The sequence below is a fragment of the Oratosquilla oratoria genome, chromosome 17, assembly GCF_046742065.1.
Source record: "Oratosquilla oratoria isolate Oo_2021 chromosome 17, ASM4674206v1, whole genome shotgun sequence".
NCBI lineage: Eukaryota > Metazoa > Arthropoda > Malacostraca > Stomatopoda > Squillidae > Oratosquilla > Oratosquilla oratoria.
Genome location: NC_134793.1, coordinates 23,981,600 through 24,008,719, shown reverse-complemented (window position 1 = coordinate 24,008,719; position 27,120 = coordinate 23,981,600). Strand labels below are relative to the sequence as shown.

The 27,120-nt window shown below is 40.0% G+C and overlaps 1 protein-coding gene across 1 annotated transcript in view; it reads left to right on the top strand.

Annotated features, from left to right (window-relative positions):
• Positions 1-5,286: 5,286 nt before the first annotated feature.
• LOC143034505 (sucrase-isomaltase, intestinal-like) overlaps positions 5,287-27,120 on the top strand; it is a 30,786-nt gene continuing 8,952 nt past the window's right edge. The window contains exons 1-12 of the mRNA XM_076200640.1: positions 5,287-5,726; positions 9,297-9,439; positions 9,587-9,691; positions 9,893-10,044; positions 10,579-10,750; positions 12,077-12,176; positions 21,646-21,770; positions 22,513-22,638; positions 23,338-23,469; positions 23,736-23,966; positions 25,226-25,383; positions 26,952-27,059. Of these exons, the coding sequence (XP_076056755.1) occupies positions 5,636-5,726; positions 9,297-9,439; positions 9,587-9,691; positions 9,893-10,044; positions 10,579-10,750; positions 12,077-12,176; positions 21,646-21,770; positions 22,513-22,638; positions 23,338-23,469; positions 23,736-23,966; positions 25,226-25,383; positions 26,952-27,059 (1,643 nt within the window). The 5' untranslated portion in view covers positions 5,287-5,635. The remainder of the gene's footprint in view (positions 5,727-9,296; positions 9,440-9,586; positions 9,692-9,892; positions 10,045-10,578; positions 10,751-12,076; positions 12,177-21,645; positions 21,771-22,512; positions 22,639-23,337; positions 23,470-23,735; positions 23,967-25,225; positions 25,384-26,951; positions 27,060-27,120) is intronic.

Here is a 27,120-nt window from a genome sequence, read left to right as displayed (position 1 = left end):
AATCGTGGGGAAATGTTCTAGAGATGATTATTGACCATACAATGACATAATGGATTCAAGAGAACACTAGGTATAGAAATGAAGAACCATCGAGACTAGACCTAATAATCACATCAGAACCTGAAATAGTGGAAAAGATTGAATATAAGACACCAATAAGTAAAAGTGACCACATATTGGTTGAACTTGAACTAAATGAGGAAAAATACATGAAAAGAAATGAACAATATAGAAAAGGAAGAATGATGTATGAAAAACAAATTTTGATAAAATAAAAGAATTCTTTCAAAAAGAAAAATGGGAAAGAATATACAAAGAGGAAACAGCAGTGGAAGAGAAATGGAATATTTTGATAAATTTTTATATAGAAAAAAGTGGAAAAGTATGTCCCAAGACAAAAGCAAGAAAAAAAATGTAAAGTGCTGGTACAACAAAAGTTGTAGGGAGTTAAAAGACAAAAGAGATAAAGCTTGGACCAAATAGAAGAAATACAAAAGACCTGAAAAATGAAATATATATACTTGTTATAGAAATGAATATGTACAAGTGTGCAGAGAGGAAAAGAGAAAATATGAAAAAGATGTCATAGAAAAATGTAAAGATCAACCAAAACTATTTTACAGATTTGTAAACAAACTGAAAAACAAACAAGATTTGGAGAAATTACAAGGAGTTGAATACACAGAGGAAATAGAAATGGCAGAAATTATGAACAAGCATTTTAAATCGATGTCTACAAGGGAGAACATACAACCTGGAGAGATCGAATGGGAAGAGAAAGTCCCCCCTATGAAAGAAATAGAAGTAACAAAGAATGAAATATTGAAACACTTTGATAATCTTGATGTCAGAAAATCGCATGGACCAGATGAAATAGCAAACTGGATTTTGAAAGAATGCAGGAATGAACTGGCAGACAAAATACATATCATAATAAACAGTTCCTTGAAAGAAGGAAAAGTTCCAGAAGATTGGAAAAAAAGCAAATATAGTACCTATATATAAAGGGGGAAATAAAGAAGACCTTACCAACTATAGACCAGTCTCTCTAATAAGTGCAATAGCAAAAATGTTTGAAAGATTTGTCAAAAGTAGATGGGTAAAGTATTTAGAAAAAAAAAAGCGTGCTAAATCCAAGGCAATTTGGATTCAGAGAAGGACGATCATGTGTCACCAATTTAATATGTTTCTATTCAAGGCTAATAGGTATAATACAAGAAAGAGATGGAGGGGCTGATTGTGCATTTCTAGACCTAAAAAAACTTTTGGCAAAGTACCACATAAGAAGTTGCTTAAGAAATTAGAAACTGAAGGAGGAATACAGGGCAGACTGCTTAACTGGATGGAAGACTTTTTGCAAGAAAGAAAAATAAGAGTAGTGATAAGAGACACTCTAATTGGGATGAAGTAATAAGTGGTGTTCCACAAGGAACAGTTCCGGCCCCAATAATGTTTGCTATATATATTAATTATATGGATGAAGAAATTGAAAGTTATATGAGCTTCTTTGCAGATGATGCAAAACTATTAAAAAAGTGAACACTGAAGAAGATTGTGAGTCACCTCAGAGTGATTTCAATAAAGTATGGGAATGGAGTAGGAAGTGGGAGATTGGAGTTCAATACCAAGAAGTGTAGTATAATGGAATTTGGAAAAAGCAAAAAAAGAATAATAGGATCATATAAATTGGGAGAAGAAGGAATAAAAAGTAGAAAATGAGAAGGACCTGGGAGTCATTATTATGAATAATATGTCCTCTGAGAAACATATAACAAAAAAATTGGAGAAACTTGTAATTTAACAAGAACAATCAAAGTGGCATTTACATACCTGGATGAAGAAATGGTGAAGAAAATACTAATCACTTTGATAAGACCAAGATTGGAATATGCAGCAACGATGTGGTCACCAAGTACAAAAAAAAAAAGTGTAACAAAACTTGAAAGAATACAAAGAGCAATTACAAAATTGGCACCAACACTCTCAAAACTATCATATGAAGAGAGACTAGCAAAACTTGAGCTACAGACATTAGAGCAAAGAAGAGAGAGAGGAGATTTGATAATTACAGAATCATGAAAGGCATAGAAACTGTTGATAGAGAGGATCTAATAAAATGGGATGATAGAAATACAAGAGGACACGGAAAGAAAATCAAGAAAGACAGTTATAGAAGAGATTTGAAAAAGAACAGCTTTCCCCACAGAGTAATAGACATCTGGAACAAGTTAGACGAAAAAGTGGTGTGTGCAAAAACAATTCATGAATTTAAAAACAGTTAAGATAAAATGAGATATGAAAACGGGACACTACGAGCATAGCTCCCCTTCCCGTAAAATAATACTAGGTAAATACACACACAGGTTATGTTGAGTTTTACACGACTCGGTGGCGCGGTTGGTAGAGTCTCCGACTGTCACTACGGCTGTCCGGGTTCGTATCCTGCCCAGGGCTGAAATAATTTCAGTATCGCTGCGCTTCAAGTCGTTACTCCAACTCGTGGTGGGGGGGAGTTGGGTGTGTGTGCGCATATAAGGTCACAACATTACCCATAGATCGGTCATACGAGCTCTGAGCTCTCTTTCGGGAGGTTAATTACTGTCCATCACGAGACAAACATGTGATCCAAGACCATGGTGAATCGCACACACACATTGTCATAACCATCATTATGCAGTGTCAATTTTAGAAATTTGGTACATGCCATCCTATTTATCATTGTGCCAGCAAAGGGCATAAAAGGAATAGAACATGCTACGGACTATCTTTAGGGAAGCGAAACAGTTATTTGTTCACGCTCCTTAGCCTAAATGATTCATATTTATGAAGAAGTTTGCTATTGTTCTACCTACTATAATGTCCACAAAAATAGCAGCATCGGCAGCATGGCAGAAGCCATAGCAAACGATTTACATAAAACGCGGTGATAAAAATAAATAAATAAATAAATAAAAAAAGAAGAACTTAGTTATTTTTTCTTTTGAAAATATACTTTAAATAGTACATTTAGAATTATGAAGGCTTAGTGATCTCAGTATGGAGATGGATTTTTGAGAACTATATACGCTAAGACTACAATATTTAGCAGGTGCAATGCGTTCGCGCGTCCCCAAAGCAGCGAAACACTTGTCAACACTCCCAGACATATGGCGAACTCCCACGCTCCAAGATTGGCACGCTTATCAAAATAGATAAATTCATAAGACTAAGTTTATGAATGTGGATTAGTGCTTACTCAGTTTTGCATTAATTTTCTCTCTGTCTCGTTCTAATTCTCTAATAATCTGCCTCTCTTTGGCTGTCTCTCTTTCTCTTGACGTTGGCAGATCGACTTGAGTATCTAACTACTAGTGTTCTGCAGATAAAGGGAAATATCTCAGCGGGGTCACACATGTTGAACAGGTCTTGTACAACAGATGCGACAAAGAGGTCGAACACAGTCACAGGACCCACTACTAACTGGCAAATCCCAGATGACGAGCAAGGAAATTCCTCATAGATAAACATATGTGAGGTACCGTCATAAAGATGGCATAGACCATTGGGTACCTTGTGAAAACTCGAAAACGTAATCAACGAATTACTCGATGAGAATGAATTAAATAAACAATAAGAGAAAGATCTAGGAGTGTTAGTCACAGATAACTTATCGTCTGTTGGAAACGTGAGGAAAAGTGTGCATGGCTTTCCATTTCTTAGACGAGATGGAAAGTATTGTCTATCTGTATACCATTTTTCCTCGTTATCAGGGAGGTAGCCAAGTCGATAGGGACGCACCCATTCCATTCCCATCCACCACCCTTTCCTCCCTCTTGTCTTAGCTCCTCGTGGATGACGGGTCATCCCTGCCTCCCGCCCACTGCCCTGGGTCAGAAGCAATGCAGCAAGACACAGCACATCCACAGCAAGGCCGCTTCAATTTATCGGCGTCCCCCCGCCTTCTCCGTCCCCTCATGCGGAACATAAAGAAAACGGGGAGAAATCCCTTCGGGCTGCGTCAGATAAATGGAAATAGATGAAAAAAGTCAAAATATTTTATCCAACGTAGGTTGCAATACGTAGCTTTGTTGTAGTCTGCATCAAGTAAAGGATATAAAATAAGATTGAGTGAATACAAAGAGCTACCAAACTTATTCCGATTGTTGCAAACAAAGCATTTGACAATAGATTGAGGAAATACAAGGAGCAGCTACCAAATTAGTCCCAAATGAAATACAGTGGTACCGTGGCATTTGAATATAATTCGTTCTAGATGGCTGTTCGAATTCCAAGACAAAAACTGAGATTCCAAGGAAATAATTTAAAACAACACAAGAAATCACATGATTTCACTATCGCTTCTAGAACGAAACTGAGCGCTCTGAGAGCGTGGGTGGAGTAACGACGCAAGAAACTTCCGGAACGTTAGAGAATTCGTTCGAATTTCGAAAAATCGTTCGCAAAGATTTGTTGATTTTTTGTTTCATTCTAATTGCAAATTGTTCGAATTCCGGGGCCATCATCGAATACGAAAGAAGATTCAAAGCATTAGACACCGCCACTAGAAAAGAGAAAAATAAGCGTTGTTTTGATAGTAGTGTTCAGGACATGACACGGAATATATAAAATTGACAGAGGAACTTTCATGGTCTGGGACGAGCTAGATTCGCGAGATCATGGCAATAAACTCAAAAACAATCTTTATTCTAAATGATGCTAAGGTACAGAGTTCCATACAAATGCGTTAACTTTTGGAATAGTTTAGAAACAGACAAAATCCATAAACGATTTCAAAACTGGATATGATGGAGGGAAAATATATGTAAAAATACAGTGACTCACGGGTATGACCCATTTCCTATTTATCATAATTAGGTTATTACAATTAAGTAAATACACACCTACACCCACCAACACCCCATATGGTCCTGGAGCTGCAGCGTCTACGTCGTGGGACCACCCCCCAACCCCAAGAGTTGGGGGCCAAACGGCAGCAACAACCCCTGGCCACCGGCTCTACGCAGGTGGCACCGATCCCCAAGAGGAGTACCACAATCCTTTTTCCCAACATGCTATAAAGGATTTGTGGGAAAACCCAGTTTCGGCAGTAGCATTCCTTGGGGAGACGGGACTGCTCGGACAGACAGTCTAGGGAACGACAACAACAACAACAACACCCCATCTCCATCCTCCAACACCCCATCTCCATCCTCCAACACACGCACGTACATACACATGCACAAACACACACATTTTACCGAATGAATCCAAACATAACGAGGAAATGTATACAGTTCGTTCCACTTGAAGTTGGACAACTGGCAGGTAGGGTGACTAAGCTTGTGAACATTTGCATATGGCCAAGGAAGCGTTATAAAAGTTATCTTAGGCTCCGCCACGTACCCAGTATCCCAGAAGCAAGCTTCAACTGCTCAGTCTTGAAGACTGCATACCGTGTGGCGATTGCCATTATTCCCTTTCACCTATCAGCGCGCGGATGAACACAAGAAATCTTTCGCCTTGAGCGAAATTTCCTTCTTGGGAAGGATTAGGAGACTTCCCGTCGGGTGTCCAAGCATAAGGGGGAATCTCGTCGAAGATAAAGTCGTCGAGGTACTTGACAGACACGACGGCGACAACGACAACGGCCCCAAGGATGACTTTCAAGATCGTGACTTTGTTCTGTTCCTTTGCAATTGCCTTTGGTTTGGAGGTCAATGACAAGGTCCTTGAATGTCCCTTCCCGGGTGAGTAAATGTGGCGACACACTAGGCATTTCTCGTTAGCATGCTATTTGTTTTTGCTACTTCGTTTGACTAGAAACGACTTCGATTACGATTTTTTTTTTTTTTTTTAAATTATGTCCAATTACATTTGGGTCAAATAATGAGAAGCTAAATGAATAACTAAAAGAAGTTAAACCTACACGAATGTTAGACATATTGTTGAGATGTTCTTACGGAAGTCTTGAATATTACAACCGAGGTCTTTTCTACTCAGACGAAATAGTGTAGTGGTGACAGCTGAGGAGTCCGATATCCAGCTCCGGGGTCACCATTTGTATTGTTATGTTACTACAGATGGTGAAGGTACTCGTCAGTAAGATAATGGTATTAATTAAACTTTAATTCTCTCGGGACTTGTTTAAAGAAATTAAAATGCGTGGTATAGGCGAGCAAAGCCGCTGTCTTCTCTGCGAGAAATAATTCTTTATGCAAGAAGGGTATAATACACATTTAGGAGCACCGCGAATAATTTGGTTTACGTAATACTATTCTAACCATACAGAATATTACTACTAACATATATATTTGCATATTGATATTTGGAACATAAAAGTATTAGTAATGATATATTTCCATAATGCAAGTTCCAGATGGGTGACAATTATTAATACAGAAATTAATTATGGTACACGAATTCTACAAAAAATTAATTCTTCAAGGTGTGACCATGCTACAACAGCAAAAGCAAGTAGCATGCTAGCCTAGTGTACCGTCACCTTTAGACAGTAATTGCAGGTAAGTGGGAGTGAGTGAATTCAGCCACAGCAAGACCACCAGTCTATTTCTTTGGGTGGCGGAAGATTGTTTACACGACGAGAAGTGTTTAATTGTCGGGCCTGTTGGAATGACTGTGGTTGTGAATTCAAACCAGTGATAAGAAAAGCTGAAGAGGTACAGTTCACACCTCAGTTTATTAATGGAGACATTTATCATAATTTCCAATGGCAGATCTTAGATGAAACCTTAATGTATGTAGAATTCTTCAGCACCGTTTCCACTAACCAAGATTGGTTATCATGAGGTCTTTAAAAAGTTGGGGATGGAAAAACATTATTTTTTACAATGATGTGCACACATTTCTATAACATAAGCACATTAACACAATAGAATAGACTAACTTGCTGATTTCTAAACATACATACATATACCAAGACTTTTCCCCCCTTACAAGGGAGGTAGCCAAAAAGGAAAAGGCATAAAATCATTCCCACCCATTCCATCCCTGAATACACTCCACACCCCTCCACCCTCCCTCTTATCTTAGCACCTCCTGGATGACGGGTCATCCCTGCACCTTGTCCACTGCCCTGGGTCAGAAGCAGTGTCGCAAGACACAGCACATCCACAGCAAGGCCGCTTCATTAAATCGGCGACCCCCCATCTCCGTCCCTCCATGCATAAAAGGAGAAGACGGGGAGAAATCCCTTCGGGCTGCGTCAAATTTTGCTCGCACATACTACATCCCCCCGCCCATTCCACCTCATGCATCACAACATCATCCATATACAACCATTCTCCATTCACCCCTGTCTTCTGTCCTCTCCTGTTCTTCCTCAATAGACATTCCCCTCTTCCCCAAAGCCCCCTTCACCCCATCCATCCACCTCATCCTAGGACGTCCCTTCATGTTCACTCCCTCCACATCTGCCCTCCATATCTCTTTTACTAGTCTTTCTTCACTCATTCTTTCCAAGTGTCCAAACCATCCTAATACTCTTTCATCAACCCTATCTCCCAACTCCCTTTCCACCCCTGTTCTCCTCCTCACCTCCTCATTTCTCATTCTATCTAGCCTAGTAACCCCCATCATACTTCTCAGATACCTCATCTCAAACACATTCAAACTCCTTCTCTCTTCCTCTCTTATGTTCCATGTTTCTGCCCCATATAGTGCTGTTGGCACAATCACTCCTTCATACAGTCTCCTCTTAGCATCCATTCCCAAATATCTATTCCTTATTACACTTTTTAATACACCAAGGCATTTACTCGCTTCTCTCAATCTACATTCTACCTCCACCTTCACTCCACCTTTTCCTGCCACATTTGCACCCAAGTATCTAAAACTATCCACTTCCTCTAGTTGCTCTCCCTTAATGCTCACTTCCAGTCTACTGCCACTTTCACCCCTTGTACATCTCATCACCTTACTTTTACCCACATTTATCTTCAGCTTTCTTCTATCACACACTCTACCAAACTCTGTCACCAACTTCCTCAATCCCTCCTCCGATCCTGCCACAAGCGCAGTGTCGTCCGCAAACAACAGCTGGCTCACCTCCCACTTTTCTCCATTTTCTTTAACCATCTCCAATCCCTGACCCACTACCCTTGCATTTACCTCTCGCACTACCCCATCCATATATAAGTTGAACAGCCAGAGCGACATAACGCATCCTTGACGAAGTCCCACCTTTACCTCGAACCACTCACTCTCTCCATTTCCAGTCCTGACACAAGCTCTACTACCCTCATAAAAACTCTTGACAGCTCCTAGGAGCTTTCCTCCTATCCCGTATATCCGCATAACCTCCCACAGTGCCTTTCTGTCTACCCTGTCGTAAGCCTTTTCCAGATCCATAAAAGCTCAAAAAACATCCTTCCCCTTTCCTATAGCTTTCTCGCATATCTGTCTTACCACAAAAATCTGATCTACACAACCTCTACCTGTCCTAAATCCACACTGTTCCTCACCAATTGCTCCTTCTGTTCCTCTCCTAATCCTCTCAATCAAGATCCTCCCATAAGCCTTCCCAACTACACTTAACAAGCTAATCCCTCTGAAACTACTACATTCAGACTTGTCCCCTTTTCCCTTGTAAAGTGGAACTATACAGGCAATCCTCCAGTCCTCCGGCACTCTACCCTCTCTCCAGCACACATCACCAGCCAGTCCACCATCACTGTACCTCCTTTTTTTAGACATTCTGCATGGCATCCATCCAGACCAGGTGCCTTACCTACTTTCATCATCTTAACAACTGCCTTCATTTCATCCTTCCTTATTTCTTCTCCATTTTCCTCACTCATCACGGTCATTTTCTTAGTATTTCCCACTGCAACTATCTTTTCCTCCCTATCCTCCTTCACATTTAGCAACTCCCTAAAACATTCTGCCCATCTTCCCCTTACTGCCTTCTCTTCCAAGGTCAGTAGAATTCTTTATTGGTGTTAAACCTTGTGAGCCCATTCGTGAGTGGGCAAGGAAGGAGGGTCGCCATGTAAACGAAGAGGTGGGGGTAAAACAGCTTCAGCTGTTGGGCCCTGCTTTGAAGGTATTGTGTCTTGCTTTGTTGCTTCTGACCCAGGCACTGGAGAGGATGGGGGTGGGATGGGGGTTGGTGTTCCTTCATCCACAAGGGGCTAAGATAGAAGTGGGAAAATTAGCATTGGATGAGTGAAAGGTGGGTGCATGCCTTGGCTGGCTATCTTCCTTTTGAGGGGCTGAAATCCTTTTGGTATATAGATGGATGTAGACCTCGTATTCCTGATTTTGGAAAGCACCATGTAAGACTCACTTGCATATTGCAGAGGGACAGGATGTGGCCACAGAGGAAAAGTGTGGGGACTACAGTGCCTGTCAATGGACTGATGGCCTTTGCCACATGCGGAGCAATGACGAGGCAGGATATTATGTCAGCGGACAGATGGAATCGAACAGCCGAGGATTCAAGGCAAGTTGTACCTTGGGTTCTTGGGGTCAACACAAGCCTTGACGTGGCATTAACAAGTAGTGAAAACCCACTGGAGCACTTCTTTGTTCCCTGCCATTCTGTGTCAATTTGTGTCCAAGAACTCACCTTGTCTGATGTTCCTCACAGGTCAATCTTCAGAAAAAGGACATGAAAACTTCTCTCTTTGGCGGAGATGTTGAGACCCTTGTTTTTGAAGTCATTCATCATGAAAATCATCATCTACAAATCAAGGTGTGTGTGTGTGCCTGTGCACGTGTGCATTTATGCAGATGCTCGCATCATGTTCAGTTGCTTACATATAAAACCACTAACCATCTGTGTATGTGTGTATATGCTTGTATGTATACAAATCACATATGATATGAAACTTCCTTTTAGTTACATTTGTATTACAATTAGGTAAATAGAATTAAGTGCATACACATTACACAGATTTATGACCCTGAGACCTCTCGCTTCGAAGTCCCAATACCTCTGCGTGTGCCTGACACTCCAGGTGTCTCGCCTCTGTACAACGTCAAGATCTCTAGTGAGGGGCAGCCTTTCGACTTTCATGTCACCAGAGCTGCCAACGGCAATTCAATGTACGTAAGTGGAAAGACTAACATTTTGAGTAAATTGAAAGACAAAAAGAAAGCAGGTTGGGTAAGAGACTTTAATGAAATACGTCATAGAGGCAGTAAAAGGACCGGGATAGATCTAGGCATGGCAAGAATCATGAGGGTAGACAGCAGATAGAACAAGAGTGTTACTGACTGGATGCCATGGAATGAGAAGCATGAAAGGGGTAGACAGAAGGGGGGACATGAGATAGAGAAGTTTGCAGGAGTGACATCATAGAGTTTAGCATGGTCTTGCTACTCGTGGAAGAGGTTGGGGGAGTCCTTAGTTCAGCAGGGGACTCTGAATGGCTGATTGAGTGAGTGAGTGAGTGATTGGCATGCAGAATCACTTTTATTATTATACAGCAGAAGTGCTGCAAAAATTGAATTTGTAGCAGAATAGCTAGATGCAATTTCAATATTTGGCTGTATGTTAATGAACTTTGACATAATAGTAACTTCTGGTCTACTTTATGTACAAAAAATATTTGGTTGACTTGAATCTATTCTTTCCAGATTTCACTCCATTGGTCCTCTGACCTTTGAAGACCAGTTTCTGCAGCTGCATACACAGCTTGCCTCCTCTTACCTCTACGGCTTTGGTGAAAACCCCCACAGCTCCTTCAGGCACGTCTTCGACCCAAGGACCACCTTCCCTATCTTCGCCAGGGATCGCGGCTTCACCACTGTAAGTTTCTTCCCACTTCTTTCCTTTTGGTATGGAAAGAATCTTTTTTATTTTTTATCATGTTATTTTCTAAATAAGTGAAGGCTCTAAAATCCACCCCAACTGTCTTGATTAATTCATTTGTAGTCATCAGGTCCCAATATTGTATTTACTGGAACCTCCAAGTCTTTTTAGTTTTCTCTCATAGTTTTATTTTTATTAAATTCATTTGTCACTTCTTACTTCAAGCATGAGACACTTTGCTACTTCTCAGCAGATTTTCTTCACTTGCAAATATACCTAAGTAGTTCTGAATCCAAACAAACCACTAGAAATCACAGCAGGTTACAGACCTACGCACAAATCTAGCTCAACAAGCTTGAACTATGACTGAGACAAAACAAAGCAACTCAAATATCTATTGCAGTCTGTAGGACATGAATCTTGCCTACCAGCCCATTGATGTTCCACTGCAGTATGTTAAGTACCCTACCAGTTGGTGTTGTGGAACAGGAGGAGAAGGAAGAGGAGGAGGAGGAAGGATCAGGTGTCACAGGAGACGTTAGGGGTGGAAAAGGAAGAGTAGGCGGGTCTGTTCCACCACCAGGTACATTCTGAGGTTGGTACTCAAGGCTCCGTCTCCGCAGGAGCTTGTGTTCCTTGTTGCTGCTGAGGTATAGGGCTTCACTGTTCATGGTCATGAAGGCAGGACTGGCTGCTCGATATTCTGGGTATTCTGGTTGCCCTCTGGCTACATTGAGGGAAGGGCCAGTACATTCTTGGTCGTACAGAGGTTTTGTGTTTGAGGAGTCAGTGAAGGGAGATGGGGATAGTAGCCTAGTGGGTGGTGGGAGCACTATTTCTTGGGGGAACAGGGGAAGAAATAGTGCCCTCTCTTCTTTGCTATCTTCTCACCCAGTTGATCCCAAGATGTAGGGCAAGTGGGGGCTATGTGGCTTAGGTGGAGAGGTTGCCTTGGGAGGGAGAGCTGGAGCTGATTGTGACTGGGGCTTATCTCTGTCAAGGAACTTGTCCGTTGTTGTGTTCATAAAGTCCACTGTAAAAGGGGAACTGGCAACCAGCAAATTTTGCTAATACATCTAACATAAATTTCATCAGTTCCAACCTCTTTCTGCATTTTCACAATCAGTATATAAAGTTCTTCTGATCATTCATTCAGTATTCAGGCCCATGCATCTTGCCAGGATTTTTTTTTTAATGAATGGAAATAACAAGCTATTATGTGGAACAATTTGTAAGATAATTTTGTGTATGAACATGCATGTCATGTGTCAATGTCTACATCCCTGTAGCTTGTATGATTATGGTTGATTCTGATACCCGCAGGAACATGCAAATTTGTATGGCAGTCACCCGTACTACACCCTGGTGGAGGACAATGATGGCAACACCCACTCTGTTCTCTTGTATACCTCTAATGCCATGGGTGAGTAATCATTGCCCCTCCTGCAACCCCCGCCCTTTCATGGGCCATGGCGAAGAAAGAGTACAAACTCAATTCTGTGTTTTATTGATGTCACTGGTATCAGACTACAGATTACACACATCTCTTGTTAACCCTTACCTACATGTAATAAAAAGAGGATGAAAATATGTTATCATATAATGACAGTCACGTCTTTATGACAGTATAAGTAAACAGGTGCTAGATACTCTGTATGCAAATGTCCTCCATGAAACTCAACTAGTAATGGTGTTTGTAATATATATTTTCTAACCAGTAGTAATAGTGTTTGTATATATATATATATATATATATATATATATATATATATATATATATATATATATATATATATATATATGAATAGAATCACCAGTGACGGTGTAATCAATCATATAATTCTGACAGTTGTCCTCGGATTCTCATGTTCTCGCGAGCTTCAGTTCGAATCCTGGGACGACTGTCGGAATTATTTGATATATACAGGTACTCCTCGTTTAACGACCTACTCGGTTAACGACAACTCGGAGTAACGACGGGCTTTATGACGTTTAACGTAAATCTCCCGAAGTTACGACGTCGTGTACAATAATTAAGTTGGCTGAGGCAAATTTGTATGATGTTATAAATGAACTTGTACGGTGGATATCAGCTGTGAGGTAAAGTGTTCTGAAGCTTAGGTCTACATTACCATCCTGCAAGCTGCAAAAACTACCTGGGGTACAGTGTATACCGGTAGTGGTAAATTTTTAGTTTCGACCATGGGCGCAATATAACAATAGAAAATTAATTATTAATTTTGTAAATTATAATGTATCAACGTAATATGCAATTTTGTGAGCGGAAATGAAAAAAATGCTAAAACAGATTTCGTAAGTAACGAAGTCATGTCGGACGAATGGTACACCATGTTTGTTATAATAGATGCCGATGTCGAAGAAATGAAAGGATAAATTAATTTGTCTAACCTAAACTAAACTAACCTAACCTGTGTTTATTAAATCATTACCTGCAAATTAAATGTCATCCGGCTCGTACTCGTTGTCGCCGTCGTGAGAGACGTTGGCAGACGACAAGATGGCGTCCCGAGCCTATGCTACCGACTTCGTTCATTAGCATATTTTCTTGTAGCAAGGTATTTTTTACTTTCATTTTCGCCCACAAAATTGCATATTACGTTGATACATTTTAATTTACAAAATTAATAATTAATTTTCTATTGCTATATTGCGCCCATGGTCGAAACTAAAAAAAATACCCCGGTATTCAATATGGAATGTCAGCATACGCGGATTTGGTCATATACGGTAATTTTAGGAACCTAACCACCGTAAATAAACAGTAAATAAAGCTTTAATGTACTGTATAAAAGAAGGAAAATACACGAAAATAAAGATACATGTATTGCTGGACATTGTACATACAGTACATGTACGTATATGTATACACTTTCGCTTAACGACCAATTCGGTTAACGACGGCGCGCTGGTCCCAATTGTCGTCGTTAAACGAGGAGTACCTGTACATACACACACACACACACACACACACACACACACACACATATATATATATATATATATATATATATATATTACTGTTGAATGCTAAAGCACAAGTGGCATCAATAATTTTTAGAGAACATTTCTCTAACTTTCTAAGTATCATTTTCTCTTCATGGTTTAAACTCTGGAGGAAAGTACGAAAGTCGTCAGAGTGGTTTTCCATTTTATACCGACAGCTGTTTCAACCATTTCACATGGTCGTCTTCAGGGTAAAACTGATTACAAGTGTGAAAAACATTAGAATATAAAGGCCCGTGGGCCGTACAAACAACAGAGAAGAAATAAAAATGGTGGAATATGATTGGTGGGAATATGCGGGTGGGCGGGGCCAGGAAGGGGGCCCTAGTCCAACGATGAGCTTATGTCACGTCTTGTCGGGTTGTCACTCCCGGTGAGCAAATGTCTAGATGCACCCTCTCGCCGGGACCTACGGGGAGCTAATGTCACGTCTTGTCGTCTTGGAACTTCCAGTGGGCAAATGTCACGGTGTGCGGGTCTGTTTTTCCTATTGGAAGGGAGGACATGATCCGATGACTTCTGGACGTTTAATGTAGGCTGCTGTAAAGTAATACTAACTGTCTCGTCAATTATTAAGCGTCCGTAATTAGAGTCTGTGTGAATGATTTCGGTGTCCCTGATGAGGTCTTCCAAGCGCGGCTTCTTGTCATGTGTGTCAATATAATGCTGGTGAATAGCTCCGTTATTTCGGTGTGCTAGAAGTCGCCTTCTTAAGGTGGTCATCGTATGTCCGACGTAGCTCATGTCGAGGGGCTTGCATGCCTCTTCAGAGCATTTAAATTTGTAGACTACGCCAGTTTTCGATTAAAAACAACACCACCCCTGTAGGACCCAAGGAATCGAAAACTGGCGTAGTCTACAAATTTAAATGCTCTGAAGAGGCATGCAAGCCCCTCGACATGAGCTACGTCGGTATTTATCTAAATGATTCTTAAAGCTTCGAACTGAACTACATTGCACTACCTGTGCAGGAAGTTTATTCCATTCATTAACTACACGGTTGGCAAAGTTGTTTCTACCTACTTCCAAATTGAATCTATTTCCGGAGAGTTTGAGACCATTGTTTCTTGTCTGATTCTCATTCAATGTAAAAATTTGGTCACTTTTGATGTTGTCAATTCCCTTTAGAATTTTAAAGACCTGTATCAAGTCATCTCTGAGTCTACGCTTTTTTAGGGAAAACAGATTCATATGTTTTAGTCGATTTTCGTATGATTTATTTTTGATATTTGGAATCAGTTTTGTGGCTCGCCGTTGTACTTTTTCCAATCTGTCAATGTCTTTAATGAGATTCGGTGACCATACGGAAACAGCATATTCCAAATGTGGACGAACTAACGATTTATATAGCTTGTTAATGAGTGATGGACTTTTGAAATCAAAAGATCGCGCAATCAGTCCTAGAATCTTATTTGCTTTCTCAGAGGCTGAAATACACTGCTTGGATGAGTTGAGGTCGTTACTGATAATTACGCCGAGATCTTTTTCACTATCCACTTTTGTTAACGAATTTCCAAATAACTTGTAATCGTACTTACTGTTATTTTTACCTATGTGTATTACCTTGCATTTACTTGTGTTAAATTTCATGAGCCACTTTTCAGACCATTGCTGTAATTTATCTAAATCTTCTTGAATATCTAATTGGTTTGAGTGATCATTTGCCACTCCGCATAGTTTTGTATCATCAGCAAATTTGGAAACAGTAGATTTTAGTCCATGGTCTATATCATTTATATATACTATGAATAGAAGTGGCCCAAGAACGGAACCCTGAGGAACTCCACTTGCAACACTTTTCCATCCAGAAGTTTTTCCATTTAAAACAACTCTCTGTTTTCGACCATTCAACCAATTACTAGTCCAACCTAATAGGCTACCACTTATTCCATGCAAAGCTAATTTAGTAAGTAGTCTTTCGTGTGGGACGGTATCAAAAGCTTTTGCAAAGTCTAGATATACTAAATATATATTGTTTCTTTTGTCATAATTCGAGATAACTGTGTTGTAGAATTCGAGTAAATTAGTCACGCAAGAACGTTTCCGTCTGAAACCATGCTGGCTATCATTTATCAAACGGTTACTTTCTAAATGATGTTCGATAGCATCTCTGATGATAGTTTCAATTTTTTTTCCTACGATTGAAGTCAAAACTTATAGGCCTATAGTTATTTGGTTTCTTTTTGTCACCTTTTTTGAATATGGGAGTAACGTTAGCTAGCTTCCATTCTCTTGGGACATCTCCGGGTATGATGGATTTCTTGAAAATAATTTCTAATGGAACAACAATCTCATTTTTCATTTCCTTTAAGATTCTTGGATGCTAACCATCAGGCCCTGGTGTTTTATTAACTTTGAGTTTGTCTATACACCTTTTAATTTTTTCTTTTGTTATATTTACCGTAGTGAGTAAGTTTACCCTAGACTTTTCACAGGTTTCAGTTTGGAATTCACCTTGAGGTGTTTCGTTTACGAATACCGAGCTAAAATAATTGTTTAAGATATTACACATTCCTTCATTTGAATATTCAAGTTGACCGTCAGCAGATAATAGTGGACCAATGTGATTCCTAACAACCTTTTTATCTCTAATGTAACTATAGAATTCTTTGGGATTCTCTTTGGATTTCTCAGCGATGTTCATTTCGTATTGTCGTTTTCTTTTTCTTATTGTCTTTTTTAAATCTCTCTGTATTGATACATAACTTTGATAGTCATTAGATGCACCCGAGCACTTATATTTCTTATAAGCCTGTCTCTTTTTAGCAATACTTTTTTCAGTTTCTTTGTCGAGCCACTTTGGGCGAGCCTGATTTGGGGGACGTCTGTCCTTAAAAGGAATGTAAGTTTGAATCATCTTAGTGAGCGTATTTTGAAATATTTCCCACATGTGATCTACAGGTCTTTCGTTTAATTTTGCCTCCCAATCTGTGAGCTGAAGCTCCTGTCGTAGTTCTATGAACTGAGCTTTACTGAAATCGGTTATTTTAGAAACACAAGTATCTATTCTAAAATTGTTTAGGAGTTTGAATCTAACTAGGTTGTGATCGCTATTTGCAACAGATTCACCGACTTCTACATCAGTTACCATGCTTTCGCGGCTAGTGATCAAAAGATCGAGTAAGTTTCCATATCTTGTGGGCTCTTTTACATGCTGAATTAAGTAATTGTCACCAAGAAAATCAATCAAGCGACTACCTATATGGCCATGTTCAAGGGTCATCCAATCAATGTCAGTAAAATTGAAATCACCCATTATCAATAAATCCCGGTTGCAGAAACTAGACAGTTCGTGAAATAACAGTTTGTCGTCTGCTAATGATAATGTCTTTGGCCTATATATTACACCTATATTCATTTTTTGTCCATTTGTTTGGGTTAACTCAACCCACAAACTATCATATGCATCCTGTTTCACTTTCTCTAAAACACAAGCATGAACATTGTTTTTAGCGTACAATAGAACACCCCCACCTTTCTTGTGGTTTCTATCCTGATGAAAGTGTTTAAATCCCGCAATATTAAATTCAGCTTCGAACTCTGTACCATTTAATATCCATGTCTCAGTTATTCCTATCATATCGAGATTTTCGCTTTTGACATACGCCTGTATTTCTTGAAATTTGTTTCTAATATATATATATATATACACACATATGTATATATATATACACATGTATATATATATACACATGTATATATATACACATGTATATATATACACATGTATATATATATACATATATATATACATATATATAAATATATATGTATATATATATATATATGTATATATATGTATACATATATATATATATATGTACATATGTATATATATATACACATACATATGTATATGTACTTATATATATATATATATGTATATATATATATATATGCATATATGCATATATGCATATGTTTATATATATGCATATATATATATATATATATATATATATATATATATATATATATACATACATACATATACCAAGGCTTTTTCCCCCTTCCAAGGGAGGTAGCCAAAAAGGGAAAGGCATAAAAACACTCCCACCCATTTCATCCCCAAATACACTCCACACCCCTCCCACCCTTCCTCTCATCTGAGCACCTCCTGGATGACGGGTCATCCCTGCACCCCGCCCACCGCCCTGGGTCAGAAGCAGTGTCGCAAGACACAGTACATCCACAGCAAGGCCGCTTCATTTAATCGGCGACCCCCCCTCTCCGTCCCCCTTTGCATATAAGGAGAGGACGGGGAGAAATCCCTTCGGGCTGCGTCAAAATTTACTCACACATACTACCCCACCCCCCACCCCCCACCCCCCCGCCCATTCCTCCTCATGCAGTCACAACATCATCCATATACAACCATTCTCCACTCACCTCTGTCTTCCGTCCTCTCCCTTCCTTCCTCAACAGACATTCCCCTCTTCCCCAAAGCCCCCTTCACCCCATCCATCCACCTCATCCTAGGACGTCCCCTCATGTTCACTCCCTCCACATCTGCCTTCCATACCTCTTTTACTAGTCTTTCTTCACTCATTCTTTCCATGTGTCCAAACCATCCTAATATTCTTTCATCAACCCTCTCTCCCAAATCCTTTTTCACCCCTGTTCTCCTCCTCACCTCCTCATTTCTCACTCTATCTAGCCTAGTAACCCCCGCCATACTTCTCAGACACCTCATCTCAAACACATTCAAACTCCTTCTCTCTTCTTCTCTTATGTTCCACGTTTCTGCCCCATACAGTGCTGTTGGCACAATCACTCCTTCATACAGTCTCCTCTTCGCATCCACTCCCAAATGTCTATTTCTCATTACACTCTTTAAACCACCAAGGCATTTACTCGCTTCTCTCAATCTACATTCTACCTCCACCTTCACTCCACCTTTTCCTGCTACACTTGCACCCAAGTATCTAAAACTATCCACTTCCTCCAGTCGCTCTCCCTTAATGTTCACTTCCAGTCTACTGCCACTTTCACCCCTTGTACATCTCATCACCTTACTTTTACCCACATTTATCTTTAGCTTTCTTCTATCACATACTCTCCCAAACTCTGCCACCAGCTTCCTCAATCCCTCCTCTGACCCTGCCACAAGCGCAGTGTCGTCCGCAAACAACAGCTGGCTCACCTCCCACTTTTCTCCATTTTCTTTAACCATCTCCAATCCCTGACTCACTACCCTAGCATTCACCTCTCGCACCACCCCATCCATGTATAAGTTGAACAGCCAGGGCGACATAACGCATCCTTGACGAAGTCCCACCTTTACTTCAAACCACTCACTCTCTCCATTTCCAATCCTAACACATGCTCTACTACTCACATAAAAACTCTTGACAGCTCCCAAAAGCTTTCCTCCTATCCCATAAATCTGCATAACCTCCCACAGTGCCTTTCTGTCTACCCTATCATAAGCCTTTTCCAGATCCATAAAAGCCCAAAAAACATCCTTCCCCTTTCCTATAGCTTTCTCACATATCTGTCTTACCACAAAGATCTGATCTACACAACCTCTACCCGTCCTAAAACCACACTGTTCCTCACCAATTACTCCTTCTGTTCCTCTCCTAATCCTCTCAATTAAGATTCTCCCATAAGCCTTCCCTACTACACTCAACAAGCTAATCCCTCTGAAATTACTACATTCACACTTGTCCCCTTTTCCCTTGTAAAGAGGAACTATACAGGCACTACTCCAGTCCTCCGGTACTCTACCCTCTCTCCAGCAAACATTAAATAATCTCGCCAACCAGTCCACCATCACTGAACCTCCCTTTTTCAGACATTCTGCATGACATCCATCCAGACCAGGTGCCTTACCTGCTTTCATCATCTTTACAACTGCCTTCACCTCATCCTTCCTTATTTCTCCTCCATTCTCCTCACTCATCACGGTCATTTTCTTAGTATTTCCCACTGCAGCTATCTTTCCTTCCCTATCTTCCTTCACATTCAGCAACTCCCTAAAATATTCTGCCCATCTTCCCCTCACTGCCATCTCTTCCATTATCAACTCTCCATCTGTACCTTTTACCTTTTCTTCCCTACTTGATTCGCCTCCTCTTCCTCTCTTAATTTCTTTCCAAAACATCTTTTTATTACTTTCAAAATTTTCTGTCATACTCCTACCCCATTTCACATCTGCTCTCCTCTTTGCCTCCTTTACCTTTTGCTTTACTTCTCTTTTCTTTTCTTTGTACATCTCATATGACTCCCCTGTCCTCTTTTGTAACCAATCTGTGAATGCTCGCTTCTTCTCTTCTACAACCTTCTTTGTTTCCTCATCCCACCATTCACTACCCTTTCTTCTATTTCCCCCTGTCCTTCTTGTTCCACACACCATCCTTGCACACTTTAAGACTCCCTCCTTGAACCATCCCCATTCCTCCTCCGCACCCATCTCTGCTCTATCCTTTACTCCCTCCCACTCCTCCTTCAGCTTCTTTTCGTACTCCTTCTCCTTTTCCTTTTCATTCAAGGAGTTCACTCTAAGAACCTCCCTACCTTTTGTCCCTTTACTCCTTCTCCATCTATCCTCCACTCTCAGCTTACCTTCCACCAAAAAATGATCTGATATTCCTCCACCCTCTCCCCTTAGCACATGTACATCCTTAACTCTTCCTATCATAATCCTATTTACCACTACATAATCCATTAGCGCTCTATCTACCACCCTTCCCTCCACCACCCTCTCCCATGTGTACTTATGCTTGACTTTCTTCCGAAACACTGTATTTGCTATCATCAACTCTCTTTCTAGACACATTTCCACCATCAACTCTCCACTACGATTCTTTCCTGGAACTCCACACTTCCCAACCACTCCATCGATTGGACCATTTCCCACTCTAGCATTAAGGTCTCCCAGTACTATTACATTGACATTTCTTCCTAAACCCTCTATGCACTCATTTAAATCTATCCAAAAGGCCTCCCTTTCTTCCATGCTCTTCTCACTGCCCGGCCCATATGCACTTACAAAGACCCACATCTCCTTTCCCAGTTTCACCTTCATCCACATTATCCTTGAGGAAACCTCCTTCCACTCCACTACCCCTTTACCTATCTCCTCACTTACTAGAATAGCCACCCCTTCCCTCCCTTGCCCTCTCTTCACTCCTGATAACCTCCCACTTACACTCCCAAACATACACTCACCCTTCCCTTTCAACTTAGTTTCACTCAAAGCCAACACATCCAACTTTCTTCTCACAAACATACTACCTATCTCTTCCCTTTTACTCTCATCTGTACCACATCCACGCACATTAAAAGACCCAAACCTTAGGGTGCTGGCCCGAGGCCCGCCAGCACCCCTTATGCCTTTTCTTTTCGAGTTAGGAAGTTGCCCCTTGGGGCTACAGGGAGAAGGATGCCTAGTCCCTCTCCCCGTCCCTTTCTTCTCGCCTCTTACGATCCAAGTGGGAAAACTTGGTGGCAGTATTCTTTTCCCCCACCACAGGGAATTCCCCCAATCAGAAAGAGAATACTCAGAGAAATGGTACAGGACAGCAACAAGGGGTTGGGGGACAGCATAACGGAGGGACAGTCGTAGTATAAAAGTGTCATCATTTCTCTATGAACAGAATTTCTTCTATCATAGACAAAATGATGTGTGGCTCTGGTCCGTAGGGGCGCCCCATATAGACCCTAAAGTATCGACTGCATGTTACTTTGCCACAATAACAAGCAGCCAATACCCCAGACGGGGTATATATATATAATATATATATATACATATATAACCAGTGAAACCCAAAGATGCCTCAGGATAGCCTTGGGCACATGAGGAATGAGACTGAATGCAGTCTAACATTATTCTCTGACTAAAATGGCTCCTTATCTTCCTATAGAATATTCAACCTTCCTCCTCCCTGGTGGAGAACCTGCACTCACCTTACGCACAATTGGAGGTATCATCGATCTTCACTTCTTCCTCGGTCCATCACCTGAAGATGTCAACTCTCAGTACAGCCAAGTAAATCACAGCCTTATGAATGTTTTGTATACTTGATCAAATTGGATAGGTTTTTAACTTGTTACATTGTTATACATACATTCATATACCAAGGGCTTTTTCCCCCTTATAAGGGAATTAGCCAAAGTCAAAGGCATAAATCCATTCCCACCCATTTCATCCCCACATATTCCATTCCCATTCACCACCCCTCTCCCTTTTTTTTGGCTCTTCCTGGATGATGGGTCATCCCTGCATCTTGCCCACTGACATGGGTCAGAAGCAATGCAGTAAGACACAGCACATTCACAGCAAGGCTATTTTATTTAATCAGCGACTCTCCCCCTCTCCGTCCCCATATGTAGAAAAAAGGGGATGGGGAGAAGTCCCTTCTGGTTGCATCAAAATAGCTTTCTCTCATAGTTCCTCACATTGTTCACTATGCAACATTTATATAACAGTATAACTATATAACAATAACATTTTCACATTGTTATATGATGAAAATAGTTTTATGTCTTTATATTTTCAGAATCTTTCTTTTTATACAATAATATAGGACTCACAGTCGATATATGCCTGTGGCACCTTGTACCATGGTCCAAACATTGATACACAATAATGCTCATTCCTTGTTTGTAAATGCCCCAGATATGACCACCACATACAAGATACAGAACACCTTTTACTACACTGCTACAAATGATTGTCAACTCTGCTGTATTGCATACATTTGCATACATCCATTTCTTTTCTTTTTCAGGCCATAGGTACCACACATTTCCCTCCTTACTGGTCATTGGGTTTCCAGCTGTCACGCTGGGGCTACAATTCGACCACCAATATTCGCAAGCTCCAGGAACGCATGAGATTCATGAATATTCCACAGGTAACCTTGGCCCTTCCCAGTTAGTATTTTAGTATTCAAGAGAAGTCATTGAGTCTCCAGAGTCTGCCACTAAGTGTCATCTGGTCTTTATGATTTGTATGACAGATGAGATTAAAGTTGTTTTACGATGTACTTTTCTTATGGGTAAAAAATATAGTTGTAGCTGTGGCTGTATTTGTAGTAGTTGAAAATGTAGTTGTTTCCCTCCTAGGGATGACAAAACTTGTCCCATAGACCCCTAGTCAGACTCTTATGATTTGATCTCTGCCTCTACTTCCATTAAAAATGGGAAGTCTTTGAGACAGGGTCTGCCCAGAGGTCCTGCTGCATAACCACTACTCAGAGCAGCAACATCAGCTCCCTCCAATCTCTGGCCACATGGAAGAAGAAATGGAAGCTTTTGCTTCCATGTCCAAGTGTTATAGACCCTGGACAACAGTGCCACATTCAAGTGGGGCCACATTTCTTTGGGTCCTAATCCAGAAGGGATGAAAAAATGAGAAGGGGGGTGGGGCAGATTCTGGCTTAGAGGTCTTGTTGGAGAGAAACCACTTGAGGACAGAGTCTGCTTTCTTGAATGAATAGAATCAACTGTCCTTAGACCAGAACAAGATGAATGAGGTGCATCAGTGTATTGAACAAAAGTGATGGTACATTAATGTTATATTATACTACTGCTCTTTTGTGGAATTGGAACAGGATGTGCAGATGTTGGACATTGATTACATGGATGGGAAGCATGACTTTACTTTTGATCCTGACCACTTCCATGATTTGCCTGAACTCGTTCAGGAGCTGCACAACCATGACCTCAAGGTGGTCATCATTTTGGTGAGTACCAAGGATTTTGTGTTTTCATCTCTCTCTCCCCTTATCTTTCTTTCTCCCCTCTTTTACTAGGCTGAAGTACACTTATGAGATAAGTAAAGTTTTCTAGCTTTTGTCTGTTGAATCACTGTATTGAAATAATTCAAACTTGAGTGATCTAAACTCACCAATTTGTTGCCACACTTGTTTGAATATCATACCTAATTTTGAAGCATTTTTTCTTTGGTCGTGGAAAATTTGAGATGTGCCTGACTTACTATACTTGACAGGACCCCGCACTTATAACTAATTTTGACACCTATGGACCATCGAAAAGGGGCAAAGCTTCAGATGTGTTCTTGAAGTGGATGGACCAGGACCTGGTTCCTGATAATCAGAAACCTGAGTGTGAGGACTACATGGTGGGACATGTGTGGCCTGCAGAGGACGTCGTCTTTCCAGATTTCCTAAACCCTGAGACCAAAAAGTGGTGGGCTAATGAACTCAAACTTTTCAAAAAAGTGAGTCTGAGTCTGACTTAGATTTGTTCACAGTTGTATAGGGATAATGATGATGATGATAATAATAATCATACATACATACATACATATATATATATATATATATATATATACATATATATACATATATATACATATATATATGTATATAATATATATATATATACATACATACATACATACATACATATACACACACACCAATGACTTTTTCCTCCTTACAAGTGAAGTAGCCAAAGTCAAAAGGCATACCGTAATTCCACTCCCACTCATTTCATCCCCATCCACCACTTCCATTCAGCACCCCTCCCTCCCTTTCATCTTGGCTCCTCCTGGATGATGATGATAATGATAGTAATAATTATAATACATACATATAGCAAGGGCTTATTATTATTATTATTATTATTATTATTATTATTATTATCATCATTATTATTATTGTTGTTGTTGTTATTTTTATTATTATTATTATTACTATTATTATTGTTGTTGTTATTATTATTGTTATCATTATCATTATCATTAACATTAACATTATTATTATCATTAACATTAACATTAACATTAACATTAACATTAACATTATTATTATTATTATCATTAACATTAACATTATTATTATTATTGTGATGATGATAATGATAAAAAGTCATAGTAGTAGTTGTAATAGTCATAGTAGTAGTGGTAGTAGTACTACTATCAACAAAAATATATATCTAAAAGTTGATTATAATATACATCCATGAGGAGCTAAGATGAAAAGGGGGAAAGGGATGAGAGTGGAATGTGCCTTTGACTTGGCCACCTCCCTTATAAGGGGGGAAAAAGCTCTTGGTAACATACAGGGATAGAACTATACCCATGGGATGTTGTTTTGTCAATCATTGATCAAACTAAGCCTTGAATTAATTTATATTTGGTTTATTGGAATTTCCTCTAATAGGCTGTTCCACAAATTGATAAATCTATACGGTAAGTAGGTGGGGGTCTTGATTGGTTACTATTATTCTCAAGTTGAGACTAGATCTTGATATAAATAAAGTTGTCTACTGCTTACTTCAATAGAATCTATACAGGACATGTCTTCATTGAAGATATTGTCATCAACACCATAATCATAAGTTATCTTCTTCATCACCATCATCCATTTTTTTTATATTTGTTTATATAGTTATCATCACCATAGTCATCAATTTTGGACCAAATGAACAACTCCTTCCTTGTATTATTCATGATTTTGTTTCCTGATTGATCAGGTAATTGACTATGATGGTGTGTGGATTGACATGAATGAGCCTTCCAACTTCGATACCAATCAACCTTGGAGTCTTCAATGCCCCAAGAACCATCTTGATGTCCCACCTTACCCAACCCAAGCAGCATTTGTAGGCGACAACAAAATCAAAAGACTCAGGTAAGGTAATGTGAGGAGCAAGTTGTATATGGGAGGAACATGTACAGTCACTCCTGAGAAAAAATTATTGCCCATATGGTGACATTCTGTTCTGAGGAAGATCAAGATTTCCCACAAAACCATCATTCTAATTTGTCACCTGCTCTCTCATTGTAGTTACCAAATAAGATTTTTGTTTTTCTGAAGATACAATGTAATGTTTCGGGGTACATACATACATACATATACCAAGGCTTTTTTCCCCCATACCAGGGGGGTAGCCAAAAAGGACAAGGCACAAAAACATTCCCACCCATTTCATCCCCGAAGACACTCCACACCCCTCCACCCTCCCTCTTATCTGTACATACATATCACTGAACATACATATCACTGTACATACATATCACTGTACATACATATACCAAGGCTTTTTCCCCCTTACAAGGGAGGTAGCCAAAAAGGAAAAGGCATAAAATCATTCCCACCCATTCCATCCCTGAATACACTCCACACCCCTCCACCCTCCCTCTTATCTTAGCACCTCCTGGATGACGGGTCATCCCTGCACCTTGTCCACTGCCCTGGGTCAGAAGCAGTGTCGCAAGACACAGCACATCCACAGCAAGGCCGCTTCATTAAATCGGCGACCACCCATCTCCGTCCCCCCATTGCATAAAAGGAGAAGACGGGGAGAAATCCCTTCGGGCTGCGTCAAATTTTGCTCACACATACTACCTCCCCCCCATCCCCCTGCCCATTCCACCTCATGCATCACAACATCCTCCATATACAACCATTCTCCAGGTACCCGGTATTAATGTAGTGTTCCATGCTCTTTAGAAAAACAAAAATCTTTTCTGATAACCACAATAGAGAGAATAGCCATATTAATTTGGTTCTGAGTGAAAACAGTGGCCAAACATATGAAAATAGCTCTTTGATGTATGAAAGTAGAAAATTTTGTTTTTGGGGGCCATGCATACAAGGGCAACCCATACAGGCAAATTTTGGATGTGCCTAAAAATCAGTGAATTTTTAATTTTATTTTTCTTTGATTTCTTTAAATACATATTGTTAAATTTAATGAAATTATATTTTAGATACAATGTGATGTGTCAGTTAAATTGTATATGCTGCACCACACCCTGTACAAAAAAATATTACAAAATTTTCAAAAAACATACTTGTCCTAACTTTGAAACCTTGAGGTGGATGTTATATTTAGCTAAATAGTTAAGTTGATTTTGCACCCATTGTGATATTTTTCCACTAATTGTATGACTTGCCCTGACATTACCTTACTTTTGGAAAACTGGATCAGTGGATTGATTGATTGATTGCCTTACAACTACCATGCATTAGCTCTAGTAAGACTCAAACCATCCATCTAATTTTTTACCTCCAGATGGACAAAACTCACAATTCATTATCAAGCCATTTGTTGGGACTAGTCATGGTAACATTACTTAATGAGTATTCTCAAGATGGTGGAATAAACAGGGATACAAGGATGACCTCCATAGGAGGAAGGGTGGGTGTAGTTCTGCCACTGTGATTATCTCCTTTTATTTTTTCACATTTTGCAGTGAGCACTCCATCTGTATGTCAGGTAACCAGACTGATGGTGACTCCACTTTCCTCCACTATGATGTGCACTCCCTTTATGGATGGAGTGAGATTGTTGCTACTGCAGAGTAAGTAACCTTCTTAGTGGCACTAACTTAAAGCACCTACACATGATGTTACTGTTGTCCT